The 15,821-nt window shown below is 45.8% G+C and overlaps 2 protein-coding genes across 2 annotated transcripts in view; one reads left to right on the top strand and one right to left on the bottom strand.

Annotated features, from left to right (window-relative positions):
• The window catches only part of kcnh3 (potassium voltage-gated channel, subfamily H (eag-related), member 3), a 64,171-nt gene extending 58,838 nt beyond the window's left edge, over positions 1-5,333 (bottom strand). The window contains exon 1 of the mRNA XM_029530110.1: positions 5,085-5,333. Within this exon, the coding sequence (XP_029385970.1) occupies positions 5,085-5,160 (76 nt within the window). The 5' untranslated portion in view covers positions 5,161-5,333. The remainder of the gene's footprint in view (positions 1-5,084) is intronic.
• Positions 5,334-8,670: 3,337 nt separating this feature from the next.
• Positions 8,671-15,489, top strand: idh1 (isocitrate dehydrogenase (NADP(+)) 1). Its single transcript, XM_029530142.1, has 9 exons — positions 8,671-8,823; positions 9,582-9,711; positions 11,987-12,278; positions 12,916-13,018; positions 13,400-13,577; positions 13,673-13,824; positions 13,907-14,047; positions 14,207-14,369; positions 14,876-15,489. Exons 2-9 carry the CDS (start codon positions 9,590-9,592, stop codon positions 14,967-14,969), a joined length of 1,245 nt encoding a protein of 414 aa, XP_029386002.1. The 5' UTR covers positions 8,671-8,823; positions 9,582-9,589; the 3' UTR covers positions 14,970-15,489.
• The last annotated feature ends 332 nt before the right edge of the window (positions 15,490-15,821 follow it).

Raw genomic sequence — 15,821 nt, 5'->3', positions numbered from 1 at the left:
CATCTCTCCACTGAAGGTGACCCGGCTCCAGCTGAGAAGTTAGAGCAGCCAGAGTCAGCCTCCTATTTGATAATCCATCCGCCAAACATCTCCTCTTAAATATTCACTGTCATCACTAACATTACATTTACTCACGTTTTCAGCTTCAACTTCCAGCTTCCATCCCCAGACAAAAAAAAAGACAATCTGGGATTTTTATATAAACAAAGACGTGTCTGAATTTCAGATTTTTCGGTGTATCCATGAAGAGCTGTATTTCTATTTATTTTTTGCTTTGTTTGATGCGCCATCTAAAGTTTAATATGAATAAAAGTTAAGGCTCAGATCCTCTCTTCTGATTGGCTGACTGATCTGACCTACACGATTGTTTTTGGATCAGATGTATCTTCTGATGGATATCTGAACCTTAACCGCTCAAAAGAAAAAAAAAAAAAAGGGTAAATTTCCTTTTTTCTTGACTCGTCTCGCCTTCATGCTGCATTTAGATCACCACCCTCTCATTACTTTGAACAATTATCCGCCCATCCCAATTTATTCCTCTCTTCCTTTTCCCCATCAACCTTTCCTCCAACACGAGGCTGAGCTGCAACACAAACGCACAACATTAGGTAACTGCATTAGCTGTAGTAATTCACTTCTCATGAATGCTGATGTCATCTGGTTAAACGGAAGATCTAATCATTTTAATCATCTATCAGGAATAAAACACGTTTTATGCTTTTTCTCATTTTTTCCAGTTCCACGTTGTGACTGCTCACCCGACAGGAAATATGAGAGTCAGTATCTCTGCCAATGGACATACATTTACATAAGTGACAACATGTGGTCACTCTTTCCACATGATGACTGAGATGAAGCTGCCGCTAAGAGATTTATCAGCATGTTCATCACATTATGAAGCTTTGGGCAGACCTTCAATAATCTTTTCCCGCCCCTTTCTACCTCTGTTACTGTCGCGATTTCACGTCTTTCTCTTTTCTTCGCTTCATCACTTCCCACGACGCCGCCCAAGCTCCCTGCTGACCAATGATGGCTCTGAGCCAATCAGGTCTCAGCCTCCACATGAACCACCTCGTCCCCACAGGTGGATCCAGGTGTCCGAGCTGAACCACCCGCTAAACGCTCCCTATTGATCTCTGTTGGTGTAACTATTGACTGTGAGACTCCCATCAATTATTTAGGAGCAGCTCATAAATGAGTCAGAGCAGTTTCTGTTCATGTTGAGTCGATGTTTGTCTTGTTTTTCCAAACAGATTCAACCTTTTTTTTTTTTTTTCCAATAAAATATGGTTTTGGTTTCAGAACAAGGAGGCAGAAGAAGAACATCTTGATGACTTCAGCAGATATCCACCTTAAAATTAAACCTGCAGATCTCGAGTAGGTTCATGTTTTGAGGATGTTGCCATAGTGACATTAGCATTGTGTTTAAATCGCTGGCGTTCTTCTTCTGTGGTGTAAAACATAAAGGCCATAGCGCACTGATCCCATAAAGAGACGGAGCCATTATTAAGCTTATCATTATATCTGTTCCAGCAGCCAGCAGCAGCTTTAAACACAAAGCGCCACGAGGGAAACACACACCTGAGACATGACAACGCTCCGCTGCTAATCTGTGCTGTCAAACATACACAGGGGCAGACACACACAGATACACAAACACAGGGCCCGGGGAAGTGAAGACTGTCCTCGTCCCTGCAGCTCTGTGCACTCATTTTCTCATTTACCCATACGCACAAACACACACACAAAATGATGTGAATAACGAGAAGAGAGGGTGGGAGCCAGCTAATGACGGAGCGGAGGAAACGGCACAGAGGGATGAAGGGAGGAGAACAGAGGGATGTTGTGTAATTTGACAGTTATTGCAGCTGTTAGAGAAACTGTCATACAACTTATTTCTCTGTGACAAAGTGAGCAACACGTGTGAACTGACTGAAAGACGACGCGTACAAACCATCTCAGTTATTGATTTGCCACAGATCCATTGACTGCTGTTCAAGGTTTCTTCAATAATTCTCTGAGGTTTGTGCTCTAGCGGCTGAATTCATTGAAAGATGATGAGCTGTGATTCTTTTTTGAAAACAGAAAGGCTGTCGATGGAGCGTCTGCCTTGGCCAGGCCAGATAATCCTCCACACGTCTGTACGACACTCTCCACAAACTATGTTCTCGACATCGTCAGTGATGCTCTACAACGAGAGTCAACTTGTTCAAAAAGGCACCTTCACTTTTTGAAACCAGTAGAAAGGTGGACCTGACCTGCTCTGTCCTCTACCCTGATTGAATGGTGCAGTCTGTCAGTCACATGGTAGCCCCGCCCCCTAATCCATAAGAACATGGACTGTTTTCCACCAAATGGAGCATCGTTTAAAAAAATGGAGACCATGAAAACGTTTACTGAGCTGATAAATCAGTGAGGAGGAAGGGCATTTTCCCATAGAGTTCAACACAATCTGACTTCTTTCAACAACTTGACGGCCAGAACACAGACTGAAGGTGTAAAGCTCTTCAGCTTTGGCTCCATCTCACAGACCCAGAGTCCAGGTCCAGGATCACTGACGGGTCTGACAGACTCAGTGTGACGGAACGGACTTTTGCAACAAGAATAAAATGGGAGCATGCAGGTTTGCCCCCCCCCCCATGACTACACAGTTAAACCTCAGCGTCCTTTAACAGGCTGGTGGCAGCTTATGCCGACAGCCGGTCCACGTGAGGAGCAGGACTCAGGCCTTCTAACCTGATTAGGACCGAGCCAAGACCCACTCAATTAATAGGACCGATTGACTGGTGCAGTCCCACACAGCTGCTGCCTTTTGTAGGAGCACTGATTGAACGATACACGAGGTTTACGATGAGCCTTCAGACGACTTCAGTCTGCTGCTTTCATGATCTCACTCAGTCCACAGCTTCCTCTTCACTGCTATTTGTACATATATTAAAAAAATGTTATTTCTTCATAGTGATTTTTAATGAGCACTCAGCACGACACTACTGATTACAAAATGAAAAGGAATAAACACAAATTCACAGGGTGCTTAGTCATTTGACAAATGTCCGTGCATGTGTGTGTGTCTGTGTTCATGTTCTTCTTCTGAGGCTGCTCTGGGAGGTGTTGGCAATGTCTTCATAATGAGAAGGCTCTATAAATAATAACCTTCCTCCAACTGTATGATTCAGAAGCTGCGATGTCTGACTGCAGTGTGATGCAGCAGGTCCATGCTAAGGTGTGTGTGTGTGTGTGTGTGTGCGTGAGACACACCTGCAGTTACCTGAGCTCAACCAGCTAACCTGTGCTGACGCATCTCGTCCACACATACAATAAAAGGAGTCCAGCTGTGAGTCCAGCTGTGGTCCTGGATCAGAGCTGATCCTCCTTTCTGATTGGCTGATTGTTTCCTGAGCGCTCCAATAAATACATGGCAGGTAAACAAAGAAACCAGATGCTGTAAAGTCTGGATGATGGTCCAAGTCCAAGGCTCAGTTTGTGGACTGAGACCTTTGATGCCTTCACTGTATTAATACAGAACCTACAGCTGGTTTAGAATCAGACCCTGTGGAGGTCTACCTGTAGACCGGATGGACTTTAAACAGCACACAAAACAACCCTTTTCCTGATCAAACAACAAAAATTAAATAAATCTAATAAGATGCTTCATTAAGATGTTTCACTCCAGCTTCTCCTGCTCTTAGACCTTCTGAGACATCTTAAAGTGTGATGGCTGAAACAAAGGAGGAGCAGCCGATCACTTCTGTTGTTGCCTTTGGATTCACAGAGGAACAAAAGCCTTTTCACAGAAACTCACACATGTATCAGGACACAAAACGTCACACAACTGTCCTCCAAGTGTCTGACCGAATGAGCAAATAATGTCACATCTAAAAGAAACACGGAGCAGCCCTGTGATCCGTTTATATTTAGACGCCCACCTCCTCCTCCTCCTCCCACCGAGGTGGGGGGGGGGGGTATACTCTCCATCCCATCCTTCACACACTCTGGCCGTCCCCACCCCCACAGCCACTCATCTCACCCCCCGACAGGCAGAAAGGCCACAATGAGTTCTTGACATCCAAGCGGGTTAATTACAATGACTGCACATGTGCTGTTGAAGACTTGTAATTATCAGCACCTCTGTTTCAGCCCCCCCCTGCCCAGAGATTCACATGGTGTGAGGGGGGGGTGGCTATCTGCAGGACGACAGAGAGAGTGCTACTTGATTTAGTGCACGTTTCCTCTGAATAATGCAGAATAACAGCGTAACAGCAGAGCAGATAAAGAGCTAAACTGAACACTCACTTTGCCTTTCAAAGTAAGAGCATCCTCTGATGGAGGGAGAGGGAAGGAAAGGAAAGGAAAGGAAAGGAAATGAGAGGGAAGGAAAGGAGAGGAAAGAAAGGAAAGAAAGGAAATGAGAGGGAAGGAAAGGAGAGGAAAGGAAAGGAAATGAGAGGGAAGGAAAGGAGAGGAAAGGAAAGGAAATGAGAGGGAAGGAAAGGAGAGGAAAGAAAGGAAAGGAAAGGAAATGAGAGGGAAGGAAAGGAGAGGAAAGAAAGGAAAGGAGAGGAAAGGAAGGAAAAGATGCCGTCACACTTTAGGGGCTCTTTTGGGGGGGGGGTTGGGAGACTCCCACCTCCCTGGACTGTCAGCACAGAAAGAGAGACAAACAACCGGAACACCAGATCAGCCCCCCCAGCATGACACCAAACACACATGGGCTGCTCAGTGCATCCTCTCTCCATCCAACAGCCAGTTTTTACTCTGAGCTGAATAAAAACTGGATCTGTATCCGAGCAGGAAGCAGGCTGCTCCCTTTAAACTTTAAACTTTCAAACTTACTGAGAAACAATTAGAAATAAATGTATGAACATTTACACACAGCTCAGACACGAATTTAAATTCCAGTTTTCCCATTCAGATGGGACGTTGGCTCCATTTGAGGCTCTTTGTGTTTGGACCTAAATCAGCTTTGTGTGTTTGTGTTTTCTGATAAGAGCAGAACAGTGAACGGATTCAATATGGAAATAACTTTATGGATGTGGTCATTAAAGGAGGGACCCCCCCAGGGACCCCCCCCGCTCGGTACTCACGGGTGCCATCGAAGCGGGTGGCGATGGTGTCCAGGAAGGTGTTCTGGGGGGCCAGCAGCCCTCTCATCACCGGCATCCTGCTCCGGGTCGACTGGCTCCTCCTGCCGCGGCGGCCCGCGGCGGATCCGGACTCCTGCTCGGACCCGAAACTAGGCAGGAAGCGGGAGGTGCCCGGTGCGCATCCCAGCCCCTGGAGGAGCGCACCGATCCGAGAGACGCGCGGTGGCTCCACCTTGGCACCGCGGGGGTTCTGACCATAATCACCTGTGCACCTTCCAACGGGAGGAGGGGGCCGGGGGGGAGGGGAGGAGGAGGAGGGTGGGGGTGGGGGCGGGGGGCAAAGATGAAACCCGAGGTGTGTGTGTTGGCAAAGAGCAAGAGCGCAGCAGGAGGGAGAGAGCGAGAGAGAGAGAGAGAGAGAGAGAGAGAGAGAGAGAGAGATGGGGATGGAGAGGCGGCAAGTTTTGGTGCTGACGGCGCACTGAGTCTTATAGCGGGAAGCTCCTCCTCATCCTCTCTCTCTCTCCCCTTCTCTCTCTCTCTCTCTCTCTCTCGCTCCCCTCCTCTTTATCCTGTCTCTCTCTCCCCCTCTCCCTTCCTCCTCTCTCTCTCTCCTCCTTCTCTCTCTCTCTCTCTCTCTCCTCCCCTTCCCCTCCTTCTCCTCTTCATCCTCCTCTCTCACCTCCTCCTCCTCCTCTTCCTCTCTCACCTCCACCTCCCCCTCCTCTCTCTCCTCCTCCTCCTTCTCTCTCACCTCCCCCTCCTCCTCCTCTCTCGCTCTCCTCCCTCTCTCTCTCTCTCTCTCTCTCTCTCTCTCTCCTCCCCTTCCCCTTCTTCTCCTCTTCATCCTCCTCTCTCACTTCCACCTCCACCTCCTCCTCCCCTTCCCCTCCTTCTTCTCTTCATCCTCCTCTCTCTCCTCCTCCTCCTCCTCTCTCACCTCCGCCTCCCCCTCCTCCCTCTCTCCTCCTCCTCCTCCCCCTCCTTCTTCTCTTCATCCTCCTCTCTCTCCTCCTCCTCTCTCACCTCCGCCTCCACCCTCCTCCCTCTCTCCTCTTCCTCCTCCCCCTCCTCCCCCTCCTCCTCTCTCTCTCCTCCTCCTCCTCCTCCTCCTCCTCCTCCTCCTCCTCCCCCTCCTCCTCCTCCTCCTCTCTCTCTCTCCTCCTCCCCCTCCTCCTCCCTCTCTCACCTCCTCCTCCCCTTCCCCTCCTTCTTCTCTTCATCCTCCTCTCTCTCCTCCTCCTCATCCTCTCTTACCTCCACCTCCACCTCCTCCCTCTCTCTCCTCCTCCTCCTCCTCTCTCTCTCTCCTCCTCCTCTCTCTCTCTCCTCCTCTCTCTCTCCTCCTCCTCCTCCTCTCTCTCTCTCCTCCTCCTCTCTCTCTCTCTCCGTGGTTTTCTTTCCACAGCAGATGTTCCAGGAGCCGTGGAGCTGGTGGTGTTCCGGTGGTGATCCGGATCGTGCTGTGTGAACACAAAGTCATCTTCAGCAGCTGGTAGTTGTTAAATTGCAGCTTTAACTCAAACTGTCTGTAAGTCACACTCATTAATTCTGTTAAAATGCTCAATATTAAATGTAATGAACGGCCTGAGGAGTTTTAAGTTTAGAACAATTGAGCCCTTGAATCCAGGCTGGACCGGAGCAGCTCAGTCTTTTCACAGGGACAGTCCGCCATCTTCTGGTTCTACAGGGTTACTTTCCATCTTCCACATCTATCACTTAAATGTTTCTGCTAATGTGTGTTTATTTTTTTTATCTTAAATTATAGAAATATGAAGAAAAAAAAATTAACTACAACAGCAGGTTCATCACAACTGGACAACAAAACAAAAACTCTTGTTTCTTGTTTCTGGACGTCATCAATCCTCAAAAAACTGGTGAATCTGGAAAACCTGAAGAAAAGCTGTTTTTATTCATTGAACTTTTCTTGTGATCAAAAAAAGTTGCATTATTTTATTCAGTAACGTATCAGTTTAAAGCAGTTGAAACTTAGACTTTTAGTTTAATTTGGGATATTTCAATATTTTGTTTGCAATTCAAAAAAAGCTTGATAGCATCAGCTGCTTATTCAGTAAGCAAAAAATCATCAAAATCACAACGTAGACCATGTTGTTGAAGAATAAATATAATAAACATGAGCATAAACGCCACCATCTCCCCCGGAGGAATGTTTAACTCACCATCAGATAACCCAGACATGTTGCTCAATACTCTCATTGTAAACCATGTGCTGGATTTAATAGCCACCCTGAATACAGAAGAGCGGAAGATGTTCTGTGATCCTGCACGTCTACGATTTGGAGGTCAGTGTTCTTTTTCCATCGAGGCAAATCTGAAACTTTACTGCAGTTCACTAAGTGAAAGGCTTTACAGGCCTTTAATTCTGCTTAAGACCTCTTTTGAAGTGGGTGCTCACATAGTTCATTTTCTTAATGGACACTCAGAGGAGCCCAGGTCAGCTAGTTGGCTGTTATTCCAGTAAAACGGCTCTGCATGGTCGACGGATAATGAGGCTGCACTACACTGATGGGAACTTGGAGATGAAATGGCACATATAGAGCGAGCAGGACATACAGGACAAGTTCCATTTCTCACTATCCCACAATATAAAATGAAACTTATTTAAAAAAATTATGTGGAAATAAAATGGACTAAAAACAGGAATGAATAATCTAAATAAATTGGGAATTGCTTTAATATCCATATCAATGATTATGCTTTGATTGTGTTAAAAAAAAAAAACTGGAAGACTTTAAATTGCCTGTTGTGACATTACAACGGGATTTTTGACATGCCATTTCAACGACAGATTAAAACAAAACACCTTCTGTATCATCGACAATAGTGGCTTCATAACGGGTTACACACAAGAGTCTTTGTTCACATCAGAGTATGATGCAGGTCTCAAAGGCAGGCGGCTCAACTCTCAGCAGAAAACACAACAAAACTGGCAAATCTCAGCACAAATTACACCCACATCAAGTGTTTCAGCCGTATGTCTGTGTGTGTCTGTGTGTGACACTGCTCTTGTATGACTTGTGCTCTGTTGTGTAATGTTGTTGCAGCAGGTTTCTGTTAATTTAGTCTGTTGAAATACAACAAGGATGAGCCGTGTTGTGTTCAGGGTCTGCAGGACCTTTGACCTGAGCACTGGACTCACCTGTGTTGGAGTTAACACCACAGGAGGCCAGTCTAAGGTCAATGCTGCCAGCTGTATTTGGATCAGCCAAAGGTGAGATCTTCTCCTTCTTGCTCGGTGACTTTTTCTGTGTCCATACTGGGGGGGGGGGGGTAATAAATCCACACAAATATCAGAGTTTTCAATGAATAAAATGAAGAAAACAAAGGGGGCGTTAACAGGAACGTTTTAATGCTTTGATTGACAGCTGGCTGTCTGTCTTTTAAAAGCACAAACTCCATTTTTCCCGCGGCGGCTGCTGAAACACTTCCGGACAACGGGGCGTTTTTGTAGGCGACACCCATCCTAGCCACGCCCCATCACGCAATTTGGGCGCCTCCTATTGGCTTTCCGGGGGTGTCCTCTGTCCTCTGATTGGCCGCTGTGTCGCGGAGCGGCCCCTGGAGGTGGACGCCGGCCGGGTCGCCTCCAGTCCGGCCGTCCTCCTCCGACAGTCCCGGCTCGGCCAACCCGTCTGTCGGTGCTCCTCCTCGGTCATCTCCTTCGTCCTGCTGTCGCTGTTTTTTGTTTGTTTTCATCGTGGACGGTTGAATTTAACAGGTAGGACTCTAAACTTGTGTCGTGACTGCGGCGGTGACGTACCCGGAAGTGTTAGCTTAATAGCTCCCAGCTGTCATCGAGCTAATCCTGAAATTAAAGCTCCCGTTTTTTTTTGTTTTTTTTTGTTTTTTTTAAATGTCATTGTTTTTGTTGTTGGTCTCCTTTTTACGGCTGTTCTGACGTCATCCGATCCGTCACAGCCGCTTCCTGTTTTCACGGTCCAAACCTGGATCCAGGTGGACCTCCAGCTGTCACAGCTGTCATCAAATTTAATGTCACTTGATGAATGCATTAAAAAAGAGGGGGCTGGTTGTGTAGCTGACGTGGTGGAGGAGTGTGTATTTAATGCTGAGTCACTGGTCTGGCTGCTCCCAGTCTACTTTAGAATGAATGGATTCATGCAGTTTGTTTTTAACTCTGTGGTTTCAGAGTTAAAGCTGCAGCTGATGATTATTCCGCCTGACATCTTCTCAATCGTTCAGCTGTTTTATTCACAGTGGAACATTATTAGAGCCGGCAGTCACATGTTGTGTTATCGCAGTACAGGGCTTCCACATCTGGACTGATTCTGGCTGCTCTCCTCTGGTCCCAGAAAAAGCCAGATTCATTTGCTTGTCAATTTATACTGATAGTCTCTCATTTGAATCTCTGATGGGGAGAAAGGTTACAGGTCATTGTTCTCATTTTTACCATTTACTCGTTATGTGTCTCTGATTTATTCCTGTCATTGCTTGGCCTCTGTGTGTTTTTACCATCAGGCTCTAAGATGTCTCAGAAGATCAAGGCCGGTTCTGTGGTGGAGATGCAGGGAGACGAGATGACTCGGGTCATCTGGGAGCTCATTAAGGAGAAGCTCATCTTCCCCTACCTGGAGCTCGACCTGCACAGGTGAGGAGCTCCGAGCTCTCGCGGTGTGAAGCTTTTTGAAGAGTGCAGACTTTCAGACACCGGCTGTTTGTGTAGTATGTAGTATAGTTTCATGCAGCCAGTTGGGTGTCGGGACAGTGAGAGCCTCTGTGGTCCTGGGATTTCTGGTTTGACCTGTTTCCACTGGATTGCCCTAAACAGAGAAGACACTGATGAGACAGTGTGATAGTGAAACGGCTGATGTTGGATGAGTTTAATTATTATAGGTCTCTGACAGACAGGCTCCTCTAAGGGTGGCGTCATCTGTGTAGGTGGTGCAACTAAGGACTCATATTATCGTCCATAATTTTTTTGTTTAGATAAAGCATCCATTTCAGTTTGTCCAACAGTTTAAAAGACATTAATTTTATAAAGATACAAAAAAGTTTGAGTCATCAGCTGATTTTTTTTTTTTAGCTTTAGTTTGGATCTGTCCGACATCCCCAAAGTGTGTAAATAGTCAAAGCACCTTGTAATGACTCATTTTCAGCAACACCGACGTTGGAATCAGTTAACAGGAAAATGTTTTGACCAAAGATATTCAGTTTATTATGACATGAAGCAGACAGAGAAAAAACACCAGAGAAGCTGGAATCAGAAGATTTTCCAGTTTACTTAAAGAATGATCAATTGTCAGACTATTGTTACTTTTCTGTAATTGATTATGATTATGGATTTAAAATCACTCATAATTGACTGATTGTTGTTGTTTTGTTTGCTTTTTTAGAGAATAATTATCTAATAAACATGGAACCTTTACAGACTCAAAGGAGACTCATCTCTCGAACTTTGTTCGTGGTTGTCTTTCATTTTCACGAACCCTGCTTCAGATCTGTGATGTGTCCTGTCCTAAATTATAAATCACACCTTTCCTCTGAAGTCTGGCGAGAAGCACACTTCAAAACATCGATATTTTGTGTGCTTTCGTCATCATTTCATGCATCCTATCGTTAAAGTTAATTATTTATTTTGCAACAGGTCTCTGAGGAGCATGTTTGATGACATATGGTGTAATAATCCGTCTGTGGAAGCAACAGTTTCTCAGTTAAGGGGAGTTGGGGTCACAGATCAGGCCACTTGGAAATCAAAGTCATTCAGGTGCTCCAGTTTAAACTTGAAAACACTTGGAGGTTATTTGCAGCTTAAAGAGTAATAAGACGTGTGTGTTTATTTTTTAAAAAATGAATGAAAATATTGAATGTGTGATACAAGATGATCTCAGTCAACCAGAGAAGAAAAATTAAAGGTTTGGTCACAGCTCCATTGTCTGTGTTTGTGCACCTCGTTGTTGATCAGTTGTCGAGCATCTCATCGTTGTGGCCCAACGTTGTTCTTTGTCGAAGTGGGAGGTTATGTGGAAACTGGGTGAAAGGTCGTGGCTGCCTTGAAACAGAGCCAACGGATTCATGATGAAGCTGCTTTAAGCCTTCGCTGGCAGGCAGCCCATTGTTACACAACTCCTTCCTTGTTTCCTTTGTGTTGCTTATCCAGAGTGTTCAAAGTTTCAGTGCTCCGAATAAAGTGGGGAAGAGGTTAATGGGTACTCTTTAGGCGAAAACAGTTTCAGGGCTCGGTGGGAATTAATTAATCCTAGATGTGGGGGGGTTCTTCCCCACACTGTCTGAGGACTTGTTGTTGGTGTCCTTTGACGGATGGATTATGGTTCACATCACGGCCCTTTACCTTCCTGCTGCAGGCCAATTTAGAAAATGTGTCGTTAGTTTGTCTTTTGGAGCTGCTGAGCTGATGAACACTGAAGTGCAAATAATCAGATCTCCCCCTGAAACAGAGAGCAGTTGTTTATGGTGCCTCGTTCCTCCGCTGTCCAGATTTCAAATGTTTGTTGTTGTTGCTCACTTTCTTCCACATTTATCTCTGTCCTGTCCTACACACCACACAAACACACACAGCTGTGCATGTCAAGGTTTTATTGATTATTTAATATTTTCATATTAAAATTAGGACACTTTTTAACCTTTAACAGTATTTTACCAGTTTAAATTTAATTATTAACCCTGGTTTGGTACAGAAGGTCATGGGAGGCCAAGACCACTTTTTTCTGTATAAATTACAGTTAGTTTTTTTTTTTCTTTTTTTTGCCACAATAATTTAAAATCATTTTTTAAGTTTATTTAAACATGTATATAATAAAAAGAAACTTCTGACATGATACCACCAATAAATCCTACATATCCTATATAATATATACTATCTTTGGTCCAACTCATCCAAACTCTCCTTCCTCTCTCTTGGAAAGCTATGACCTCGGCATGGAGAACAGAGACGCCACGGACGACCGGGTGACGGTTGAGGCGGCGGAGGCGGTGCGTCGCTACAACGTAGGCATCAAGTGCGCTACCATCACGCCAGATGAGAAGAGAGTGGAAGAGTTCAAGCTGAAGCAGATGTGGCGCTCGCCCAATGGGACCATCCGGAACATCCTGGGAGGCACAGTGTTCAGAGAGGCCATCATCTGTAAGAACATCCCCCGCCTGGTGCCCGGCTGGGTCAAACCCATCATCATCGGCAGGCACGCCCATGGAGACCAGGTATTATACAGCCTAGATCTGATTTATATTTAATATATATTACCTTTAAACTATCCGGTGCAGCACATTAGTAATAGCATCGTGTGAGAAGTGCTGAAACCTTCTAATGGATGTGTCACTGTATAAACACTGAAACTAGAAAACAGGACCTACAGTTTAATTACCCTTCAAACTGTCTGTTCTGAGTGTCAGCCTGACATGAGGTGGAACATAAAGTGGAGGCGGCTAAATGGACCAACTCCAACAGTAGAGAAATGATGAGAACTCCCTCATTATGTGGAGACTTCAGCAGGCTGAGAGGTGTCATTTCAACAAACGTCTCTGTCAGCAAAGACTGTGTCAATAATTATGTTCCCGCGGCCGTACTTTGGACGAGTTGGAGCAATGTGAATCACAGAGAAATCCAGGTGAAGTGTGAGGAGGCTGGTAGTTACATAACACCCCGGTGAGAGTCGGTGCTGAGGGCAGTATAGACCCTGCAGAGGTGGCTCGGGGTTAGTAACTCTTCTCGCCATTGTCATTTGAACTGTGGCCCAACAGCGTTTTGCAGGACGGGGGCCGTGTCAAAACAGCTGACTTGTATTAACTGGTATTGACTGGTATTAACCCTTTGTCTCCATGTTTGTGCTCCCTGCAGTACAAAGCCACTGACTTCGTGGTGCCCGGGCCCGGCAAGGTGGAGATGACCTACACGCCCGCCAGCGGAGAGCCTGTTAAATTTGTTGTTCATGAGTTTGAGGGTAAGAACCGGGTCTGGGTTCACAGAGGACCAATAATGAGGAAAAGACAAAAGTAATTAAAATAAGTGAAGCACGGGACGTCACGGTGGTGCAGCGGTTTACACTGTGAACTCTCAGAAAGAAGGATCTTATTAGGATGTTAGGATTAGGAAAATACACCAATACATCTCCACCCAGTGTCAGACTGGACAGGAGGGACAAGCAGTTAAAATAATTTTTCAAGAAACATATGAATGTACAGAAGGAGATGGATATAATATTTCATGGAGTCAAATTTAGGTTTGGACTCGCACAATAAAAAGTTGAGTAATAACAACCAGAAAAACAAAAACAGGATGGGCATGTTCTTTATGACACTAATGTGTGTGTGTGTCTGTCCAGGCACAGGGGGCGTGGCCTTGGGGATGTACAACACAGATAAGTCCATCAGGGACTTTGCTCACAGCTCATTCCAGATGGCTCTGTCTAAAGCCTGGCCTCTCTACCTCAGCACCAAGAACACCATCCTGAAGAAGTACGACGGCCGCTTCAAAGACATCTTCCAGGAGATCTACGAGAAGTGAGGACCAACGCCCGCCATCACACAACACGCACACTGTGCCAAATGTAGATCACAACTTGACAAGTTGTTGTCCGCCATCTTGTGTGTCCCAGGGAGTACCGTGCTCAGTTTGAGGCCAAAGGCATCTGGTATGAGCACCGTCTGATCGACGACATGGTGGCTCAGGCCATGAAGTCTGACGGTGGCTTCATTTGGGCCTGCAAGAACTACGATGGAGACGTCCAGTCTGACTCTGTAGCACAAGGTTGGCCGCATTCAGAGCTCAGGTCCTTTACAAGCTGTAGATTTCCTGATGTCAAAGGTGACTTTTGAGTCTCTTCAATCAGGCTACGGCTCCCTGGGTATGATGACCAGTGTGCTGATCTGCCCTGATGGACGCACCGTGGAGTCGGAGGCCGCCCACGGCACAGTGACCCGCCACTACAGACAACACCAGCAGGGCAAAGAGACGTCCACCAACCCCATCGGTAGGAGAGCAGTCCGTATAGCTAAGCAATCTTCTCTGCAATCAACTCAGTGCAGCTTCTTTAAAACCTCAAAAGTTCTTTTGTTTACCACATCATGTTTGACATTAATAAATGTGAGTGCACTGAAGCAGGTCCTTACTCTGCTTGTATTGGCTGCAGCCTCCATCTTTGCGTGGACGAGGGGCCTGCTGCACCGGGCGAAGCTGGACAACAACACAGAGCTGCGAGTCTTCTCTGAGGCGCTGGAGGCCGTCTGCATCGAGACCATCGAGGCCGGTTTCATGACCAAGGACTTGGCCATCTGCATCAAAGGACTGCCAAAGTTAGTCTCCTCACTTCTTCTTTGTGTGTCCCTTTCCTGCAGCAAAAGAAGTTTTTCAGATCTGATGACACACATGCTTTAATGAACCAAAACCCAAAGAGAACTTCAAACTTGAAGAGAGAATGAATGTTATTTATCCGCGAATGGCTGAGTGTGCTCATGTTTCCGTGCTTTTATCCTCTGTGATACAGAGCAGACACCAGGTTTGTTCTGGAATGGATGGAATAGATCTGTGTTGGTGAAAAGACCAAACAGCTTCAGTTCTACTGATCCAGCTGCGGCTCAACATCAGCGTTAGCAGCAGTAAAAATATTAACAGATAAAAGACGCACTGCAGTTCAGTCCACAGATTCAACATTTGAATGTCAATCTCTAATGAATTATAATCATAAAAAAAACAAAAAAAAAAAGGACGTTCAGCCCAATGTCTTATTAAAATTACCCAGAATTCCCTGTTTTCTCTCAGGTCTTCTTCTTGTCCTTAAGTCTCCTCTCTCTGTCCACAGTGTGACTCGTGCCGACTACCTGAACACCTTTGAGTTCCTGGACAAGCTGGCAGAGAACCTGAAGCTCAAGCTGACCAAACAGCCCAAGCTGTGACCTCACACCTCACACAGACACACAAACATACACACACAATCAAAACACAGGCCTCAGACTCACAAACACACACACACGTCAACACCGGAGCCCCGTCGCCTGTTGTTGCACCACCAAGCCTGTGACAGTGACAACGCAAACAAACACACGTCCAGGAGCGTCACTGCAGCAGCAGCCTGGTGGCCTGGTGACCTTTGACCCTCGATGCCCTCAGCCCCTGAAGTCAGCATGATGTGTTGTCAGAATTTGATGGGGGACAGATTTGTTCCGAGGAAGAGACTCCAGACTCTCACTGCCTTATTCCTTTTGTCTCTGTAACGTTTTGATACCTCAGACAGAATCATGTTGCAGACAGACTTCACACTGAATGGTTTCAGTTCAAAACCTTCTTGTTGGCTTTTTAAACTCTCTAAAGAAGCATTCTGTAAAGAAGTGTATATTTCAACCTCGTCCTCGTCAGACTGTAGCAGATTTTCATTCTTCATTCTTCCTGTGATGACTCATAATAAATGAGTTTTTGAAGAAATGTGGGTGTCGTTCTTTCAGCAGAGCTGTTGTCCAGTTAGGACTCATCCCATAATAACATCCACGACATGAACATTTTGTTTTATCACAAAATCAGGTTTCTGATTTACTGGTGATTCCCATCAAATGTAATATTCTTCATAATATTGAACATATACACAAATCAGCCATAACATTATAACTTCTTACCTGGTTACCATGGATACCGGTCAGTGGCATCGATCAGGCAGCAGGTGAATCTTTAGTTTGACTGTGACGGAGACGAGCCAGATGTTCTCCAGCTCTGCAGCTCTGAGGCGCCGACCAGAAGTGGTCCAAGGAAGGAAG

Source organism: Echeneis naucrates, chromosome 21, assembly GCF_900963305.1.
Source record: "Echeneis naucrates chromosome 21, fEcheNa1.1, whole genome shotgun sequence".
NCBI classification, from domain to species: domain Eukaryota; kingdom Metazoa; phylum Chordata; class Actinopteri; order Carangiformes; family Echeneidae; genus Echeneis; species Echeneis naucrates.
Note: the sequence above shows the minus strand (reverse complement) of the source record. Positions and strands in the feature narration are given on the sequence as shown.